The sequence below is a fragment of the Hyaena hyaena genome, unplaced genomic scaffold (assembly GCF_003009895.1).
Source record: "Hyaena hyaena isolate Hyena2069 unplaced genomic scaffold, ASM300989v1 scaffold_1430, whole genome shotgun sequence".
Classification (NCBI taxonomy): Eukaryota; Metazoa; Chordata; class Mammalia; order Carnivora; family Hyaenidae; genus Hyaena; species Hyaena hyaena.
This window is the reverse complement of record NW_024082067.1, coordinates 93,127-114,971: the sequence shown is the minus strand read 5'-3', so window position 1 is coordinate 114,971 and position 21,845 is coordinate 93,127. Positions and strand designations below refer to the sequence as shown.

Genomic DNA, 21,845 nt, shown 5'->3' with positions numbered 1-21,845 from the left:
GAGAGGCACACAAGTGCAAATGGGAGAGGGGTAGAGAGAGAGAGAGAGAGAAAGAGAGGGAGACACAGAATCTGAAGTGGACTCCAGGCTCTGAGCTGTCAGCACAAAGCCTAACATGGCGCTTGAACTCACAAATGATGTGATCATGACCTCAGCCGAAGTCAGATGGTTAACTGAGGCACCTCTATAATCTGCCTATTTTATAAAAATTTTTAAATATTTGTGAAAAATAAAGATGATCATATTTACTTTGTCCTTTTAAGCTCCTAACTTTGACTATTTCTTAGCTTGGTACTTTAAAATATGTAATGGTCAAAAAGTAAAGGATTTTTTTTTCTTTTGATGCCACCTTCTCAAAAAAAAAAAAAACATGATATGTCTGTTGTATAATAATTTTACTAGATTTCCTTTCCAGTTACATTTCATGGAGAAAAATCTTAAATCTTTAAAATTTTTCATTCTACCAAATGAGTTCATTTGAGCAAAGATTTTCATTAATTCCTACTCTTTGAGGCTAGTTTTCTTTCCTTGTAATGAGAAAAATGAGTCATTTAACTTTTTTCTGTTTTATAGCTATAGATGAAAATATTTCATTTATATAGATTTTGTTTGTAGTCACAACATTGTGTTTTTAAAGCTTCTTTAATCTCTTGGAAAAATCATATGTCACTTTAGTGTAATAAATACATAATGAAATTTTTAAATTTCTTTTATTTTTTAAAATTTATATATTTATTTTGAGAGAGAGAAAGAGAGAGAAATCATGAGTGCAAGTGGGGGAGGGGCAGAGAGGGAGAGAGAGAGAATCCTAAACAGGCTTCTCACTCTCCATGTGTAGCCTGACTAGGGGCTTGAACTCACTAACAGTGAGATCATGAACTGAGCAAAATCAAGAGTCCCATGTTTAGCCAACTGAGTCACCCAGGCGCCCCTATGTTACATGTTATAAATGAGAAAAATGGAACACTTTAGGAGTATTTTTCAGATTTGTGTTTAGTTTGTTGCATGTAATAGTTTAGAATTTTCAAAGCATAAACTGAGAGCCCATTTTACTTTTGAGGGGGTCAATCTCTTAACAGTGTCTTTGTTACATCTCTATGCTACCTTTCTCAACTGGAGCATAGCTGCTCCAAAATTACCCTCTGCTTCCAGAGAGTAGGTAAGACAGGACGGCTAAACAGGAGAATGGGGACTTATGCGGCACCATGATACCCTAACACTACTCTTGCACGTCAGGAAACGGATTTACGAATATTCATCCACGGAGGTATAGGGTGAATTTATGAAACTTGAAGTGGTGGAGGCAGATTTGGAATTCCTGCGGGGGCAGCCACTGAAGCTTGGGTCTCTTGGGGTCGCTCTCTTCTTCCGACTGGATTTGGTGTTGTCGGCGCCGCTGGGCTCTAACACCACCGTCATGGACTCCATCCTGGTCACCGTGTAAAGGCTGCTTTGCCGAGTCGGGTGAAACCTGGTGGTCTTGAGCTCTAGCTCATCATAGCTAGAAACTTCAATGAAAGGACACCAACGAAACGCTCTCTTGAAGCCAGCTCGAAATCTGAAGAGAAAGAAGCAGTCCACAGAAAGCAAAAGCCATGTTTTCAAGTGGAAATTTCCTTCAATTGCCACAAAAGCCCTATGTAAGGCAATTAAGTCAGTTTTTGAATTTGAGTTTCTAGTCAAACTCTTAAAGTGTTTGCCACAGTGTTGGTACTAATCGTTTAAGTTTTCTTCCTGAATTGAGTCTTAACTTCCTCTCAGTGAGAAGCAAGTCACTGAATAGTAAAAGTTGTCCAGCATCAGGTAATCCATATGCCAAAGAAACAGTGTACATTTGTTCAATAATTTTATACATCTGCATAAGCATGCTTGTATTAGGCTTGCCAGTTAAGGCACTTAAAAATGATGTATTTTCAACATCGTTTCTTTTAGAAGTGATTACACATTTATAAATTAAAGTCTCATTCAATGTTAGAATTAATTACCAAAGTTGATGGTTCTATTCTAATCATATATGAAAATACACAACCCTTTGCTTTGTAAACCATTAAATGAAGTTGATTAAAAACAGATGTATTGCTTGTGGGGTGGCTTGAATTGATATATGGGTTATGCAGTTAATGAAAGAAAAGAAGAATTAAGTAATTAACAAACTTAAAGCACAGTGTAGTGAAGGCCAACTGGAAAGAGAGCTTAGAATTTAGATCATAGTTAATTACATGAAGTTCTCTTTCTAGTTGTGATTAAAACACATTGATTTATTTATTTTTTTAATTTTTAAATGTTTCTTTATTTCTGAGAGAGTGAGCACACAAGCATGGGAAGAACAGAGAGAGAGAGAGGAGACACACAATCTGAAACAGGCTCCAGGCTCTGAGCTGTCTGCACAAAGCCCAACATGGGGCTCGAACTCATGAACAGTGATATCATAACCTGAGTCAAAGTCGGACGCTTAACCGACTGAGCCACCCAGGTGCCCCAAAACACATTGGTTTATTAAGGGAATTATCAATCTTACAAAATTTAACCCTGCCCCTCCATGTTCTGACCATATAACCGAGATGATTTTATCTGGAAACCACATTTTACCTTTCTTTCCAGTCTTAAATTTGACTACAGTCAAATATTGCTTTTTAAAAAGTTTACTTTAAAAGTAGCTTTTCCCTGGGGTGCCTGGGTGGCTCAGTAGGTTAAGCCACTGACTCTCCATTTGGGCTTAGGTCATGATCTCACAATTTTGTGAGTTTGAGGCTGCCAGTGCAGAGCCTGCTTGGGATTCTCTCTTTCTCTCTCTCTCTGCCTCTCTCCTGTTCACACATTCTCTCTCTCTCTCAAAATAAACTTATTTAAAAAAAAAACTTAATTGTGGGGATGAGCACTGAGTGTTATGTGGAAACTAATTTGACAATAAACTATTTGTAAAAAAAAAAAAAAAAAAAAAAAAAAACTTAAAAGTAGCTTTACCCTGACCACCTTCATTTCTTCACAACTCATTTCCCCAGAGGCTGCACCCCCGCCTCTTACTCACTGACCTCATCATATAGGAAGGAGGAATTAGAATTCTCCTTGCCCTGACTGTTGCTTCTAGAACCCTCACAGCAACGTCTCCTATTTTGAAGTCTATTTACAAAACATCCTTGTTAGTAGAGTCCATTCACATATGCCATCATCTCTCCATCTTATAGAAATTATCTGTACAGTTCTATGAATTATCTTCATTACTTTGAAATGGGCATTTTTTTTCTGTGCAGACAAAATTCTGAAGGGTTTCAAGGCAGAAATAAAAATATCCCAGTTAGAACTTCTAAGCACATTGTTTTGAGAATGTAAGTGCTACGGTGGGATATTTCATAAAGTAGGAGGATATCTAGAAAAAAAACCATGCTCTGTACTCCTCTCAGTGAACTTTTCAATTTTCCCTTCTGTTTACATAAAAAAATTTTTTTTTAATGTTTAATTTTGAGAGAGAGACACACAGAGTGCAGACGGGGAAGGGGCAGAGAGAGAGGGAGACACAGAATCTGAAGCAGGCTCCAGGCTCTGAGCTGTCAGCACAGAGTCTGATAAGGGATTTGAACCCACCAACCATGGAGATCATGACCCGGGCCAAAGTTGGATGCTTAACCAACTGAACTACCAAGGCGTCCCTTCCTTTTGCATTTTTAATTTGAAGGTGGAACAACATATGCTTTCAGCTAAGCCAGGAGTGAAAAGAAACTTCCATTTGGTAATTTTGTTTTTACCTTTTATTCAAACAGCAGTAGATGATGGGGTTGTACATGGTTGAGCTCATTGCCAGCCAAAAGCTAGCCAGGTAGACCTGTTGGATGTATTTCCATCTATTCAGCTGTTGGTAGATTGCTGTGAGGATGAAGTAAATATGATAAGGCAGCCAGCAAATGGCAAATGTCACCACGACAATTATCATCATTTTTACAACCTGGAAGGAAAGAAGGAAAGAGGTCAGTTTTGGAAAATTCTAAAGTCATTACATATATTAGGTACAGTAGCTTACTGCAAATCATATATTTCTGCCACTATAGTTAAATACGTAGCATGCTCAAGTCTTTATATTAGAAAAGTGGGAGGTGATAGAGGGAGGGCTACCTAAGGTAAGTCTCAAGAAAGCCTGCTAATGTCACTAATCCTTCGTTACCTAGACCACGTGGATGGGTGGCACTAACTCAAACAGAAACAAATATATCTTAACTGGCCTGAAGAAAATAAATGTTTACAAAAATCCAAAGAGCTTAGGGGAGAAAAGAGCAAGATATGGCTGTGTTAGCCTGCACAGTAAACTAGCAGAGATATTATACTTAGACAAACTGACGGCTAAGTCACTGTGGCATATTAGGCTGTAAGGGCTGGGCTGGTTCCTCAGTAATTTCTACAGCCTGACTATAGCTGAAGACTATTTGGTTTTCCGTGCTCTCGTACCATGCTCACGAGGCAACCTTCTGAATATTAATATGGTTTCTCTTGTAATCTGATATTGGGAAAGTTTTCTCTGGATAGTGAGGATGAATAGTCACATTAGTCTGAGAAAATATCATTAACTTTTAATTTGTAAATGGGCAATAGGCTGGTTTATACATTAGGTATAATTAGATATAGAATGAATGAAAAAATGAATGATTTCGCAATAGTGGGCTGAATGGGAGGATGTTTTATGTGTCCCTCAATGAAATAAAATCTGTCCATTGTCTGTGACTATAAGAAAGGTAAACTCAAAGTAGCTTGGCTTTGTGTGGAAAAGGAAAGAATACTACTATAGTATGATTATGTCATATAACATTTCTCATTAACCATCTATCTACTAAATTTGTTCATACTTCCTTCGGCAATTTGGAAATAGTAAACTGTTTAGAATAATATATGTTAAATAAACTAACAGGAGTTTATCCATAGTCAGATCAGAACTCAAATCAGAGAAACTCCTGACATAAATGGCCTATGAGGCTTCTTAGAACTATGGAAACACACTATTTATGGCCTGGACTTATCATTTCTCTGCAAGTTAGGGATTCAGATGAAATGTTGGCAAGAGATATGATTCTAGAACAAGGCAAATCATGAAGTGGATCACTGTGGAAGGCAAAGCTTTCCCTAGGGCTTCCCTTTAACATCAAGGTGACTGGCATTGAGCTGATGAACATCGGTCATCAGAGCTGAAGATTCAGGTCAATAGTTCACAGAATGTCATCACTGGCTGGACCATCTAAAATGCTCTTTAAACTGCATTTTCCCCCTGAAAAGCTATGTTCAGATTTCTCCATTTATCTCCTATTTCTTATTCACATATTTGTGGAATACAAGTAAGACTCATATTTTATTAGAATTTACATTTATACAATGTTTCACATATTTAATAACTTATTAATTGGTTTTCAATTGTGCTTTAGGAAACTGAGGTAAAGACCAAGAGATCTGACCACTGTGATTCATGAAACTAGGCTAGAGTTTTCTTTAATTTTTAATTTTTAAAGTATATATTTTTTATTTCTTTTATTTTGAGAGAAGGGCAGAAGGAGAGACAGAGCATCCCAAGCAAGCTCCATACTGTCAGTGCAGAACCTGGTGCAGGGCTTGAAAGCCTGAAATGTGAGATCATGACCTGAGCCAAAATCAAGAGTCACCAACTCAGTCAACCAACTGAGCCGCCCAGGTGCCTCTAGGCTAGAGTTTTAAAACTAAGTTTTTTTCCCCCCTGCTTACAGTTAACATTTATTGAGTGTCTGGTAGCTCTCAAAAACAGCATAGAGAAAAATAATGAATAGAGGACCAATTTCTTATCCTGAAGAAGCTTACAATATAAGGAAAAATGTAAATTAAAAAATGCATGGAAATGTGGTGAATATAAAAATGTATATAAAATTGAAATAATATTTATGAGAACTTACTAGTTTATTATAAGCAAGAATGATTCAGTGCTTGGTGACTGTAGGCTCAGGGAATATAAGACAGAATGAAATGAGTTCTATTGCCTTTTTATCTTGAATATATGAACATTATACTATTCCTTGAACATGATAGGCAAGCTCCTGCCCCAGATCTTTCTCCCTCTAGAACATTCTTCCCCTGATTATTCCCACTGGGTAACACCCTCATCTCCTTCACGCCTCTGCACAGCTGTCACTCTCCACTCTCTTTGCGACTCCTATTCTGATCAACCTTGTGAAAATTGCAGTCTGCCTTTCCAGCACCCAGCCCCTTAGCTTGCTCTTTCTTTTCAGTTTTTTATGTTTATTCTTTACTTTTTGTCTCCACACGCTAGAATATAAAAGAGCAAGAATTTTCTTCTTGCTTTGTTTGCTTATGCATTTCAGACTCATAGGCTGGACCTCACATATAATCAGCTCAAAAATTTTTTGAAATTAATGAATGAAAACGAATCCAAAAAGAAAGAAACTAAGGGGAATATAGTTGGTTATGAGATGTCCATAATTTTATTCAGTCATTGATTTCTGCTATCATTTATGCTCCAAGTTTAAAATGGGCATGTATATATAAACTGAGTGTGATATTTTATTGCTGTTTTTTTTTTTTTATATTTCTAGGCAAACAAATTCAAAAGAGTATGAGCATATGAACAATATGTTGTTCATACCAAAGTATTATTTTGGGTGCATGAAAGCATTAAATTTTATTCTGAATAAGTGTTAAAGGCAAAAAAAAATCAGTAACCATGTGAACAAGATACAGGCTACTATGTTAAATATGGTATGAGCAATATGCAAAAACATTAGTTTTTTTGCAGGCTGACCACAAACGCCCTATGCATGAAATTGTTTTCCAATAATAGTTAAGGACCTACAAAGGCTTTCAGAGTCTTTTAAGTGACTTCCACCACATGGAAGAAGTCCATAATGAGGAAAAGTTAAAGCGTATGTGGAGAATTAAATGAAAATGCTTCCGGAAGAGAAGTTTCAGGTAACTTCTAATTCGTATAGATAGAGCCTTACGGACTTTGTTATAAAACATTTTGAAACTTATTTGACAGTGTTTAGGAAAAATCTAAAAGACTCTAAAAGAAAAGATCTTTAAAATGAAACACGTCTATAATATACTTCATTCATCTATTTCTATAAAATATATTTTGACTGTTACCTTCAGTCTCTGCTCACAAAGCATTGTGGAATTATTTCCAATATCCGACTTTCAGGACCCAGGTATAATGTAAATGTAAAAGTGGGCTCTTGAGTGGGAGTAACTGCATTATTTGTGAAGTGCCCAAATCATGAAATTGCAATGCTACTCTTTAAATTGGTGAGGAAAAGAGCACTTTGAGGCACAAACTTTGAGTGATGACAGATGTGCACATGCTGTGAGCAGTTCCCCTGTGTCTCATGGCTGGACAATGGGACTAGCACATAAATACTAGGCAGGAAAGGCATTTAGTTGATAGACTTTCTAAAAATGCTGAAAGTTTTAGGCAAGATAAAGAGACTGGGATAGCAACGATTCAAATCTTTCACCATGTCCTAACAAATTTTGTTATGACTTGATAAAAAGATTGATTGATGTTGAGTATTTCATGAATCCAAGATATGACCTAGCCTCTGAGGCAAGGGGATCTGTTTTCCGTGGCAACATGGACAGTCGAGGCTACCCACCACTGGCTTTGGCACAGACACTTCCTGGAAGGAGGAAGAAGAGAGGTGGACAAGCAAACATAGACAGGATTGAAATGCGTGTCTTGGTTAGTGAAAATAAGCTTTAGCCACCTTTTCATAGGGTACCAAAGGGAAAAAATAACTTTGATTTTTATATCCTGTACAGGTTAGGCTGGAATGCCTGCAGCTGTCCTTATCTTTCATATTAAATTAGTGTAGGATGGATGATTTTGAGGTTTAGATCATAAAAGAAAAAAGAGGTAAGTCTAGGAAATGAAATAAAATACTGACTACCATAAAAAAAAAATCTAAGAGTCATATTCTTGAGTGCATTCTCCAAGACAGATCACATACTGGATCACAAAACAGCCCTCAATAAAAATGAAAGAACTGAGATCATATCATGTATATTTTCAGATCACAATGCTATGAAACTTGAAATCAACCACAAGAAAAAATTTGGAAATACTCCAAATGCATGATGGTTAAAGATCATCTTACTAAAAAAAATGAATGGGTCTACAAGGCAATTAATGAAGAAATTTAAAAAAATATATGGAAGCAAATGAAAGTGAAAACATGACAGTCCAAACCCTTTGGGATGCAGCAAAGATAATCCTAAGGGGAAAATACATTGCATTCCAGGCCTATCTCAAGAAACAAGAAAAAAATCCCACATACAAAATCTAACTGCATATGGCAAAGAAATCTCAAATCCAGCAGAAGAAGAGAAATAATAAAGATTAGAGCAGAAATAAACAATATAGAATCCAAAAATAAAAACCCCAAAATGAAAAACAAAGCAAAATTTAAAAAAATAGAACAGATCAATGAATCTAAGAGCTGATTTTAAAAAAAATAAACAAAATTGATTAACCCCTAGCCAGATTTCTCAAAAAGAAAAGAAGAGAACCCAAACAGATAAAATCCTGAATGAAAGAGGAGTGATCACAACCAACATCCCAGAAATACAAACAGTTATTAGAGAATACTATGAAAAATTATATGCCAACAAACTGTACAACCTGGAAGAAATGGACCAATTCCTAGACACACACACACTACCAAAACTCAAATGGGAAGAAATAGAAAATTTGAATAGACACATAACCAGCAAAGAAATTGAATCCATTATCAAAAATCTCCCAATAAATAGGGGCACCTGGGTGGCTCAGTTGGTCAAGCATCCAACTTCCACTCAGGTGATGATCTCATGGTTCATGGGTTCAAGCCCCACATCAGGCCCTGTGCTGACAGCTCAGACCCTAGAGCTTGCTTCAGATTCTGTGTCTCCCTCTCCTGCTGCCTCTCCACCTCTCGTGTTTGTGTAAATAAATTTTTTTTTTAAATTTAAAAATTCTCTCAACAAATAAAAGCCCTGGGCCAGATGGCTTCCTAAGGGAATTCTACCAGACATTTAAAGAAGAGTTAATACCTATCCTTCTCCAGATGTTCCAAAAAATAGAAATGGAAAGCTTCTGGACTCATCTATGAAGCCAGTATTACCTTGATTCCCAAGCCAGACAGAGACCCCACTAAAAAGGAGAATTACAGGCTATTCTCCCTGATGAACATGGATGCAAAAAGTCTCAACAAGAATACTAACAAACTGAATTCAACCGTATATTATATTATTATAGTGAAAAAAATTATTCACTATGATCAAGTGTGATTCATTCCTGGACTGTACGGCTGGTTCAATATTCACAAATCAATCAATGTGATACATCACATTAACAGAAGAAAGGATAAGAACCCTATGATCCTGTCAATAGATGCAGAAAAAGCATTTAACAAAATACAGCATCCTTTCTTAATAAAAACCGTCAAGATAGTTGGGATAGAAGGAAAATACTTAACATAATAAAAGCCATATATGAAAATCCCACAGCTAATATCATCCTCGATGGGAAAAAACTGAGAACTTCCCCCCTGAGGTCAGGAACACAACAGGGACTTCCACTCTCACTCGTGTTGTTTAACATAGTGTTGGAAGTCCTAGCCTCAGCAATCAGACAACAAAATGAAATAAAAGTCATCCAAATTGGCAAATAAGAAGTCACACTTCCACTTTTTGCAGAGGAAATGATACTCTACAAGGAAAACCCTAAAGAATCCACCAAAAAGCTGGTAGAACTGATACATAAATTCAGTAAAGTCTCAGGATACAAAATCAATGTACAGTAATTGGTTACATTTCTATACTCCAATAATGAAGCAACAGAAAAAGAATCAAGAAGTTGATCCCATTTACAATTGCACCAAGAACCATAAAATGCCTAGAAATAAACCTAACCAAAGATGTAAAATATTTGTATGTTGATGAAGGAATTGAAGAAGACACACACAAAATGGAAAAACATTCCATGCTCATGAATTGAAAGAATGAATATTGTTAAAATGTCAATACTACCCAAAGCAATCTACACATTGAGTGCAATCCCAATCAAAATCGCACCAGCATTCTTCTCAAAGCTAGAACAAATAATCCTAAAATTTATATGGAACTACATAAGACTCCAGACAGCTAAAGAATGTTGAAAAAGAAAACCAAAGCAGGAGGCATCACAATCCTGGACTTTAGCTTCTACTACAAAGCTGTACTCATTAAGACAGTATGGTATTGGCACACACACAAAAAAAGACACATAGATCAATGGAACAGAATAGAGAGCCCAGAAATGAACCCACAAATGCATGGCCAACTAATCTTTGACAAAGCAGGAAAGAATATCCGATGGAATAAAGACAGTCTCTTTAGTAAATGATGCTGGAAGAACTGGAGAGGAACATGCAGAAGAATGAAACTGGACCACTTTCTTACAATATACACAAAATTAAACTCAAAATGGATGAAAGACCTGGATGTGAGACAAGAAATTATCAAAACCCTAGAGAAAAAACAGGCAGCAATCTCTTTGACCTCATCCACAGCAATTTCTTACTCATCACATCTGCAAAGGCAAAGGAAACAAAGCAAAAATAAACTACTGGGACCTCATCAAGATAAGTTTCTGCACTGCAAATGAAACAATCAACAAAACTAAAATGCAACCAATAGAATGGGAGAAAATATTTGCAAATGACATATTGGTTAACGGGTTAGTATCCAAAATCGATAAAGACCTTACCAAACTCAACCCTCTCCCACCCAAAAAAATAATCCAGTGAAGAAATGGCAGAAGACATTTTGAATTGATTTTTGTGCATGGTGTGAGAAAATGATCTAGTTTCATTCTTCTGCATGTTGCTGTCCAATTCTCCCAACACCATCTGTTAAAAAGGCTGTCTTTTTTCCATTGGATATTCTTTCCTGCTTTGTCAAAGATCAGTTGGCTGTATACTTTTGGGTCCACTTCTGAGTTCTCAATTCTGTTCCATTGGTCTATGTGTCTGTTTTTGTGCCAATACCATACTGTTCATAGCAGCACTCTCCACAATAGCTAAAACATGGAAAGAGCCTAAGTGTCCATCAACAGATGAATGGATCAAGAAGATGTGGTTTATCTATACGATGGAATACTACATGGCAATGAGAAACAATGAAATCTGGCCATGTGTAGCAACATGGATGGACCTTGAGGGTGTTATGCTGAGCGAAATAAGTCAGGCAGAGAAGGACAAATACCATATGTTTGCACGTATAGGAGGATTAGGAGGAACTTGACGGAGGAACAAGGGGGAGAAGAAGGGCGGAAATGGTGGGGGAAAAGGAGAGAGGCAAACCATGAGAGACTCTTGAATGCTGACAAAAACTGAGGACTGATGGATGTGGGAGGGAGGGGGGATGGGCATGGAGGAGGGCACTTTGGGGATGAGCACTGAGTGTTATGTGGAAAATAATTTGACAATAAACTATTTGTAAAAAAAAAAAAAAAAAAGAAATGGCAGAAGACATGAATAGACACTTTTCCAAAGAAGATATCCAGATGGCCAACAAACTCATGAAATAATGCCCAATGTCACTCATCATCAGAAAAATACAAATCAAAACCACATTGAGATAACCACTTCACACAGGTCAGACTGGCTAAAATGAGCAAATCAGAGGACTCTAGATGCTGGCGAGGATGTGAAGAAACAGGCACCCTCCTACACTGTTGGTGGGAATGTAAACTGGTACAGCCACTCTGGAAAACAGTGTGGAGTTTCCTCAAAAAATTAAAAATAGAATTACTGTACAACCCAGTAACAGCTCTACTAGGAATTTATCCAAAGTGTACAGGAGTGCTGATTCATAAGGGCACCTATACCCCAATGTTTATAGCAGCACTTTCAACAATAGCCAAATAATGGAAAAAGCCCAAATGTCCATCAACTGATGAATGGATAAAGAATATGTGGTTTATATATACAATGAAATAATACTTGGCAATGGGAAAGAATGAAGTCCTTTGATTTGCAACAATATGGATGGAACTGGAGGGTGTTATGCTTACTGAAATAAGGCAGAAAAAAACAGATACCATATGTTTTCCTCATATATGGAACTTTACAAACTTAACAGATGACCATGGGGGAAAGGATGGGAGAAAATAGTTTCAAACAGAGAGGGTGGAAAACTCATAAGAGACTCTTAAATACAGAGAACAAACTGAGCATTGATGGGGGTGGGAGGAAATGGGTGATGGGCATTGAGAAGGGCACTTGTTGGGATGAGCACTGGGTGTTGTATGTATGTGATGAATCATGGGGATCTGCTCCAGAAACCAAGAGCACACTGTATACAAGTTGTTAGCTACCTTGACAATAAATTATATTTAAAAATAAAATTAATAAAAGAAATTATGTCAAGGGACACCTGAGTGGCTCAGTCAGTTGAATGTCAGACTCTTGATTTCTGCTCAGGTCATGATCTCCCATTTCATGAGATTGAGCCCCATGATGGGCTCCATGGTGACAGTATGGAATCTGTTGGGATTTCTCTCTCCCTTTCTCTGCCCCTTACCCACATACATGCACTCTCTCTTTCAAAAATAAATAAACTTAAAAAAAAAAAAAAGAAATTATGTCAAGCCTAAACAAATGGAAAAAAACTCTATGTGTGTATGTGTACAAATATGGAAAACATTTTTGTCTGTGTCTGTGCATGTGTGTGGTATTGAATTTGGATTCTACTTCTTTACATATTATTGGTCATGCTTCATTTTTAGTGTGTTTTCATTTTTTCCGCTGGAAACTTAGACTTTGAAATTGTAAGAATTTTACAATTGTAAAATTGTAAGATTTTAGCCTATGATGATCTAAAGCCAAAGAAAATGATGCAGCCATAAAAAGGAAGTTGAGGTGAAATTAGAAAAGGAAGTATATTAAAGCAAGAAGAATAAAGACTGATGTTAGGGGATCCTGGTTAGAGATAAAAATGTATGGAGGCTTCTTATGGACCAAACTGTGTTCCCCCATTTTTAAAAAATTTATGTCTTATTTAGTTAGTTAGTTAGTTGGTTAGTTAGTTATAGCTTTATTGAGATTTAATTGATATATAATGTGTATGTTTAAAGTGTACAATGGGATGATTTGATGTATTGAGAGATGATTACCACAATAAAGTCCCTCTCCTCACATATAATTAACTGTTTTTGTATTTTTGTGTGTGGTAAGTACATTTAAGATTTACTAGCAACTTGCAAGTATATAACCCATTATAGTTAGCTACAGTCACCATGCTTTCCATCAGAGCCTCAGAATGAATTAACTTGATAACGGTCAGTGGGAGACATGTAGGAGAGGTATTCCCAGCTGCTTGTGTCCACAAGCCTCCGGTGGAGTCCGTGATGGCTTAGTAGAATCCAAGTCCCTTTGATAGGTTCCATTTTCCCTGATTGCTGTTTTCCCAATCACTCACCAGCTTCTTAGTTCTGCAGCTCGTGACCCAGTTCCCTGGATGGAGAGAGACATAGCCCTTTCTGGCAGCACCTTGAAGAGCTGGGGCAGTGGATACTCAGTCACTCAGGTGCTCTCATTTACCCCCTCAGGAGGAATCACCTCTGAGAAAGACTCCATTGGCATTGGGCTGGGTCCCTTTCAGGGAGGGGCAATGTGGGTGCAAACTGTTTCTCTTAACTTACAGCCAAGGGAGCTATAGCCAAGTTCTCAAGGGTATAGAGATGTTTCTGGGTCTATAGGTGGGACTTGTTTCAGCCTCCTGGATGCAGGCCTGCCTTCTCAAAATGACTCTCCTCTTTCTTGGACTGCACCAGAGCTTCACAGTGCCCATTTGGATCCTTAAACTCCCAAAGAGGCACTTTTGCCTGTGGATAGATGCCAAATTGTTACTGAGTAGGGATATGACAAGACATGTCTTTATTTGGTCATCTTGCTGATGTTACTTTTCAAAATTCCTGTTGAAGTCCTAATCCCCAGTACCACAGCATGTGAATATATTTGGAGATAAGGTGTTAAAAGAGTTAATTAAGTCAAATGAGGCCATTAGGTTGAGGCCTAAATCAGTATGACAGGTGTTCTTGAAAGAAGTGACTAAAACACTAACACACAGAGGGAAGACCATGGGAAGGCAGAGGTTAGCAGCGATCTGCAAACCAAACAGAGAAGCCTGAGAAGAAACCAACCTTGATGACACCTTCAACTCAGACTGGTCGTCTCCAGAAATGTGAGAAAATGCATTTCTGTTGTTTAAGCCACCAGTCTATTGTATTTTGTTATGGCGGCCTGAAAAGACAATAACGGTGTTTGAAATGCTGAGGACGCTAGGTGATATGACTTCACACCAGCAAAATAGAAGGCAAAATACTATGCAGGGTCCCAGAAAATAGAGATTTCTAGAGAGGGTTGTATTGCTTGTAGAATTGCTTTTAGCAAATCAGAAAAAGACTAGGATCTACATTAACATCATTGAGCCTCTCTTAGGTTATATATGGTCTTCCTTATGAGCACTGTTTTCCATGATAATTCCCTTGCAGCAGAAATAAAGTCAAGCACATAGAAAGCTTGCTTGCTGAATGAGATGATAGATTTTTCTTGGTTTTTATGCAATTCAAAATCCAATGGATTGAGGCAAAACTTCTTTGTTATCACACTTAGATGTTCACCTCTGAAGAAGCAGGGCCATTGTAGCTTGTTAGGTTAGAGGAAGAGAATTAAAATAGAAAATAGCCAGAAAACAATTTCTATGGTTTACAAAAACAGTAGAAGTAGATTTCTTTACCAGAATTTCATGGGTATCCAAATAATCAAGAGCAATTTTAACGAAGTGTTGTTTTTTTTTTTTTATTTTTTAATATTTATTTTGGAGAGAGACGCAGTGCAAGCAGGGGAGGGGCAGAGATGATTACATTACAAAAATGTAATAAAAGCATACTATTCACAACATATGGACAAAACATAAAAATACTAATTCATAATGGATTATGAGAAGGTGGGAATGGCATTCGAAATTCTTTGATCAGTATCTTGTGCTCTTACCTACGAGAGGGGCTGGGTTATTACATCTTAACTGGAGTGCAATAAAGAGCCTGTTCCTGACCCTGCATTTCAAATTTCTCCCTTATAAACTCTAGAAGGTACCGCAGTATTTTCAAACTAATCCTGTGCTCTACTTAATGACTTTTTCATCCTACTTTTTAAACTTCTATTCCCTTATCTTTTCCCTTTTTACCTTCCTGTGCCAGTTTCTGTGGATACAGACTGTGTGCTCCAGAATGCAATGCCCAGCATGAGTGCTGTACGGTATGCATTGGCCAGGTAGTTCTAACACTCAATTTGAGACTCAACAAAAGAAAATCGTGCTGATAGCAGCATTGTCCTTGAGAGAGTCAAGGCCAGCAGATGCATTTGTGGGTAACACTGATGGATGACTCAGTGGAGTTGTGTTCATTTTTTTAGTAACAGGCTTAGTGTTTTTTATACTCATTTAAAAAAACTTTGAAATGTATGAACTTATCTTACCTTCATAATAAACCTTTGACCATATAGCTTATTTATTTTATGGATGAGAGACTTAAAACCAAGGAGGTGGAATGTTTTCTCAAGATCCCAAAGACAGGTTCAGAGCTAGGACTCCTGGGTCTCTTAATTCTTTACTGGCTAAGGACTCGTTTTGCATACATTCTGGTTCTCTAGACCTTTAGAAAAATAGCCCTTGCTTCTTTCTCCATTTTGATGCTCAGGGGATGCGTAAGTGAAGGGTAGTCAAACAACCGTAGTTTGCTAAGGATCTACCCACTTGAACTTGATGTGAAATGAGATATTTTCCTAAAGCTGGAAGATGAAAGAGTGAGAAAAGAAGTTGGAATGGTGGAGTGGGCTGGGAACTGGAGATTGGAATTCGGTTTGTCTAATGCTATGTGGATATGGGTAGATTTATGTGCACTAAAACTATGAAATAGGGACTCAGTACTTTAACTATTTTATGTGCTCATGTGATACTTATTTCCATATACTTCATTTATGTAGAGTATGTTTAAAGACAAATGGAAAAGTATAAGTTCTTAACAATCCTATACTCTTTATACCTGGTAGCCATAAAGCAGGTCTACCGAGAGGACTTCTTTAGTCCCAAATCAATAGTTACTGTTAGGATTTAAGATCCTTTGACATTCACAGACGGAGAGAGAGTGAAGAGGATTTCTGCCTCAATTACCTTTCCAGGGAAGTGAGTGTAAAAGAACAAACAGCTGCAATCAGCCACCACCCTGCTGGCAACATGGCATAGGGTTATTTCCTTTTCTGTGCCAGGAGTTGCTGGGGGAGATCTGGTAGCTTGGGGGCATGCCTGGCCAGGAAAAATGGCTAGGCTGACATCATTTGCCAGACTGAGAGATTTTATGTCTTGCTCTATGTTGACATAACTTGTCTTTTTAAAACCACACTGTTATTAATATATTGTCTGAAATGTGGATCCAGCCGTGTTTTAAGATACTTTTGCAGTTGGTTTTTTATCTTGAAGGTGCACATACTTTAATTGCTTTTTGAAACCGCATAAGTCTAGAATGTTTAAGATTATGCTATTCTATACCAAATCTGGTAGAAAATAAGATCAGCACTGAAAAATAATATTTTTCTCTATAATATATGACAAACTAAGAAGGCATGGCTTATAAATAATGTTTTTATCTTTATGTGTGGTTACCTTGAAATAAATCTATGTGATTTGCACATGCTTATCACTTTGCCTAGAATGCCCTGTTCTGATATCTTTCCACATAAACTTCTCTACTTATCTTTTGGGCATAGTACTTGACATTGAATGTATAATTACTTGTTGACTGAAGGTATCTGATTTTCCCACTCATTGTATGAACACTTTAATTGCAAGAAGCATCATTTATCTTTGTTTTACCAGTGTTTTGTCCTATTATGCATGTAATAAGATTTCAAAAATATATGTTTTTGAACAAAGAAGGCAGAATCTAGTTTTTTTTTTTTCCTTTCCCCCTTATGCTGTGCCTTTTATTCCTAAGACTTTTGCATTCCATAACTGGAAGCCTGTATCTCCCTCTTTCCTTCACCTAGTTACACATCTCCCCATCCCTTCCCCTCTGACAACCACCGGTTTGTCCTTTGTAATTACAGGTTTGGCTCTGCTTCAAAAATGTTATTATTGCCCCCGACTTTTGTGTTTAGCAAGATGTTTGAAAAGAGTAGCTATTTGAACCCTGTGATGGCATAACCTTCAGAAAGAAGTCAGTTATTTTTGCTTACTTATTGTACACTCAGATTATAGTTGTTGTACAATAATGCCATTTTTCTAAAGAAACCAAGGTCCTAGACTCTAGAGATACAGTGCTAAATTAAAAAAGAAAATAGTTATCTATTTTCACAGCATTTACATCCTATTAATGAGATATTTATTAAATAGTAAATATAAAAACACTATGAAATGACAAATTATGATAAATTCTATAGAAAAACAATAATCAGGGGCACCTGGGTGGCTCAGTCAGTTAAGCATCCTACCTTAGCTCAGGTAATGGACTTGCCATTTCTGAATTTGAGCTCTGAGTTGGGCTCTGTGCTCACAGCTCAGAGCCTGGAGCCTGTTTCATATTCTGTCTCCCTCTCTGTCCCTCCCCACTCACTCTCTTCTTTAAAAATAAATAAACATTAAAAAATTTTTGGAACGAAAAAATAATCATGTTTAGATTTGTAGAACATTATGGAAGATCTACTTGAGGAGGCACTATTTAAGCTGAAACCCAGAGGATCTACAGTTAGAAGAATAAAAGGCACATCATTTTAGGCTCTGATAATAGTGTGTAAAGACCAAGATGTGGCAGAAAGCTTGATGTGTTCAAACAACTAAGAGCCAGTGTTACTGGAATATGGTGTATGATGGCAAAGTGGTACAGAGCAAGGTTGGCAGAGTAAGTGACAGCAAGGTTCTGTAGGACCTTGTAGCTTATTTTCAGGGTTTGTGATTTCTTTTATTTATTTTTTTTGCAATTTACTTTATTTTTTTCGTAAGAATATTGGGAAGCTACTGAAAAATTGCAAGCAGACTGTGTGAGTTCATTTACATTTTAATGCTTATTTACTTATTTTGAGAGAGAGAGAGTCCATCTGGGCTTGCATGAGTGGGGGAAGGGTAGAGAGAGAAAGAGAGAGAATCTCAAGCAGACTCCACATTTACAGCTTGGAGTTGAGTTGATTTATATTTAAAAAAACACCATATATTTAAAAACACCATTTGTCACATACAACATGGTGGCTGTAGTTACTAACTGTACTGTATACTAAAAGATACTAAAGGAGTATATTTTAAAAGTAATTACAGGAAAAAATAATTTTTTTACTAGAAAATAACTTTTAACTCTGTGTGGTGATAAATGATAAACACAATGTAGTGAACATTTTGTAATACATACAAATGCCAAATCATTATGCTGTACATTTGAAACTAATATAATGTTGTATGCAAATTATTTCTCATTAAAAAATCATTGTGGCTGCTGAGCAAAGAATGAGTTTGGGGTGAACAAATGCAGACCTGCCAAAGTGAGCGAGAGAGACTGTTGTGGTAGACCTGTTGACCATGATAGAATCTTGGAGAATTATTTCAATGGACATAGAAAAAAGTACAGATATGGGAGATATTTTAGGGAGGAAAACCATTAAGATTTAGTAGTGGATCAGGTGAGGGAGAAAGAACAAGGGAGCGTTTTAAGAATGACTCTGCTTAGGAATCGGATAAATGAAGGTTGCCATGCACTGATATTTGGTTGAATGTAGGAAAAGTCAGACATGGAGACTCAGAGATCAGTTGTGTATCTTATATTTTTAAAATACCTGAGAAATACCTGAGATCAGTTGTGTATCTTATATTTTTAAAATACCTGAGAACATCAAGTATGTAACTGATCATATAAACTTAGAGCTTACGGAAGTAATATTGATTTATAATATGCACTTCAGAGTCACTGATCTATAGTTGATACTTAATGTAATGGGGCTCAATGAATGAATATAGGAATATAAGAATGAATGAATAATATATATTAAACATATTCATATATATGAATTAATTATATATATGTGTGTATGTAAATATATATGTAAATATATATATTTCTTGTTGGTTCTGTTTCTTTGGAGAATACAACTATGATATCCATTACACTGCATAGCTCCCTATTATATACTGCAGATTTCCACATTTTTGGCTTTTCTAGAAGCAGCCAGTTTCTAAGCAGTTTCATATAAAAATATATTTGATCTAAGAAAGAATATGTTTTTTCCCTGATTATCCAACTCTTTCCTCATCAGTGTAGCTAATGGCATTATGGCATTGCTTCATACTTATTAATTATTTCTGCAAATATTATTTTGTTTATCTAAGGGGTCTTTCTGCTCTGCTTGAATGCAAATCCCATGAGGGTCTTGAACATTCTAGTTTTGTTTATCCATGTATCTCTAGAGTTTAGAACAATAATACACACAGCACATGGTTACTCTTTTTCAGTTAAATAAATAAATCTATATGTGAATGGAATAGTATTTAATATATAATATAAAATATAAAAAATAAAATAAAGTATAACATATATTTTAGAATTTTTTCAAAAATGAAATAATTGGCATTCTTATACATAGTCCAAGGCTGTGATAGTCCGAATAAAATATACCTTTATCTTCCTACAGAGAGAACGTTATAAAGTTTCTCTTTGGATTCTCTCTAGATTGCAAAACTAATTAGTATTATATGGACAATTTTGCACTGTGCAAAAATGGTCTTTGGCATTGTCATATTTTTTTAACAGTCATAGAGTGTGCTGATGCTAATGAGTCTTCACATATGCAAAGTGTGTTATTATTTACTCTCACAACATGGGTATTGAGATAGAAGAATGGATGAAGATCCAGGAGATAAGAATTCTAGTCACACAGCATCACTAGCAAATTATCTGTGTGATCTTGTGCAAGTTATTTAATCTCCCTAAACCTCAGCTTCCTCATATGTAAAATGAGACTAACCTCATAGGATTGTGATACAGATTATTTAAAATAATGCTTTTTAAGCATTCTATGGGGGAAAACTGTCAAAACTACTATTTGAATAGCTAATAATAAAGTAATAACTGTCTTAGCTCAGGCTGCTATAAGATATTACAGGGTAAGTGGCTTAAATCACAGACATTTATTTTCTCATAATTCTAGAAGCTAGAAGTCCAAGATCAGGATGCCAATATAGTCTGTTTCTGGTGAGAACCCACTTCCTGATTGTAGACAGCCTCTATCTTACTCTTTGCCCACAAGATTTCTTCATGTGTTCACAAAGAGAGAGTGACCTCCCTGGTGTCTCTTCTTTTGAGGGCATTAATCTTACTGAATCAGGGCTTCATCCTTATGACTGCATGTAACCTTAATTATCTCCCTGTGGTCCCTATCTTTAAATCCAATCATATGAGGAGTTAGAGCTTCAAAATGTGAAATTTTTTGAGGGGGGGGACACAATTTGGTTTTTAGCAATAATAAATGTAAGATACTATATTTTCAATTATTCATTTATGGAAGCGTTCAGTTCTTTTATCTTTTACACTTTTCCTTTGAGTTAATTATCTATTGATGTCTTCTAGAAAGTAATGTTTTTCTTTTGATATTAGTTTTAATATTTATGTTAATATATTATGATTCATTGTTTGGCCTAGGAAGAATAATTTCCAAATTTGGAGACACACAAGACACAGAATTTATTTAAGGAATTGCGGAAAGGAATTCTTTCCCTGATATTTTGAAGATTTATTAAGTTGGTTCTATTTAGTGTTGAGACCAAAAAAATCTTAATCGTTCATCAAATGGCTGCTCAGTAGTGTATGTTTAAGCACACACTCCCTGGAATTGTTACAAGGAAACCTTGAAGTCTTCATTGCACAGAAATGTACTACAGTGTCAAGAGCACTAGACTGTAAGACTTGATTTAAATCTAGGCTTTGCTCATAAACAGCTATATGACCTTCAGAAAATCACTTAATCTTTCTTCATATCAATAGTGTTACTAGTAAAGACAAGACAAGAACACTCTTTATGCAGGGGATTGTGAAGATTAAATGGAAATGTGGATGCCAGGCTCAGAGCATACTCTGGGCATGCTGAGATATTCATTTTTATTTTATTCCCAAATCTGGCTAATTTATGTGTATATTTTAAATCATTGATACCCTGACCTAAATTGACTACGAACATGTCTTTTTTAAAGGCAAAGAAACGCTATGGCAGCAGACTGGGGGATAACGGGTAAAATGCAGACTGAGTACTCTAGAGCCAAGAAATTTTGTCAAATTTTATAACAGAAAGTGTGCAGACAATAGAAGTTTAAAAAACAGCTCTTTTTTCATCATAGTCCCTGTTATCTGTGCGTGTATGTGTGTGTTGTGATTGTGAATGACAGAGACAAAGGTATTAAGAGAGAGAGAGTGAAAAAGTGAGAAGTGACATCAAATCCATCTTTTCCATTACAGTTTAAAAAAAATAACAAGCCTGATTATTTTATACTTATAGTGGTTTTGTAATTCTCCAATATACCATATTTCTATAAAAGAATAGGATAACAGGTATCTCCTGAAAACCTGTCCTATATGAAAAACTATTATATTACCAGGAAGAAAAATAATAATAAATGTTCAAAAAAAGAATAATAAATGTTCTTTTGTTGATACTTGTTTTAGCTTTATCACTGGAAAATTAGTAATGTGAAATGTACTTAATAAACTATTAATTGCACAATAAAAATACCATAAAAGTTTTTAAAAAGTTAAAAGACACTTTGACTGTAATGAC

General features: G+C 36.2%; 1 protein-coding gene across 1 annotated transcript in view; it reads right to left on the bottom strand.

Moving 5' to 3' along the window:
• Nucleotides 1–1,245: 1,245 nt before the first annotated feature.
• TACR3 (tachykinin receptor 3) overlaps nucleotides 1,246–21,845 on the bottom strand; it is a 78,562-nt gene continuing 57,962 nt past the window's right edge. Inside the window, exons 4-5 of the mRNA XM_039223755.1 lie at nucleotides 3,744–3,940; nucleotides 1,246–1,558 (exon numbers count right to left, since the gene is read on the bottom strand). Of these exons, the coding sequence (XP_039079686.1) occupies nucleotides 1,246–1,558; nucleotides 3,744–3,940 (510 nt within the window). The remainder of the gene's footprint in view (nucleotides 1,559–3,743; nucleotides 3,941–21,845) is intronic.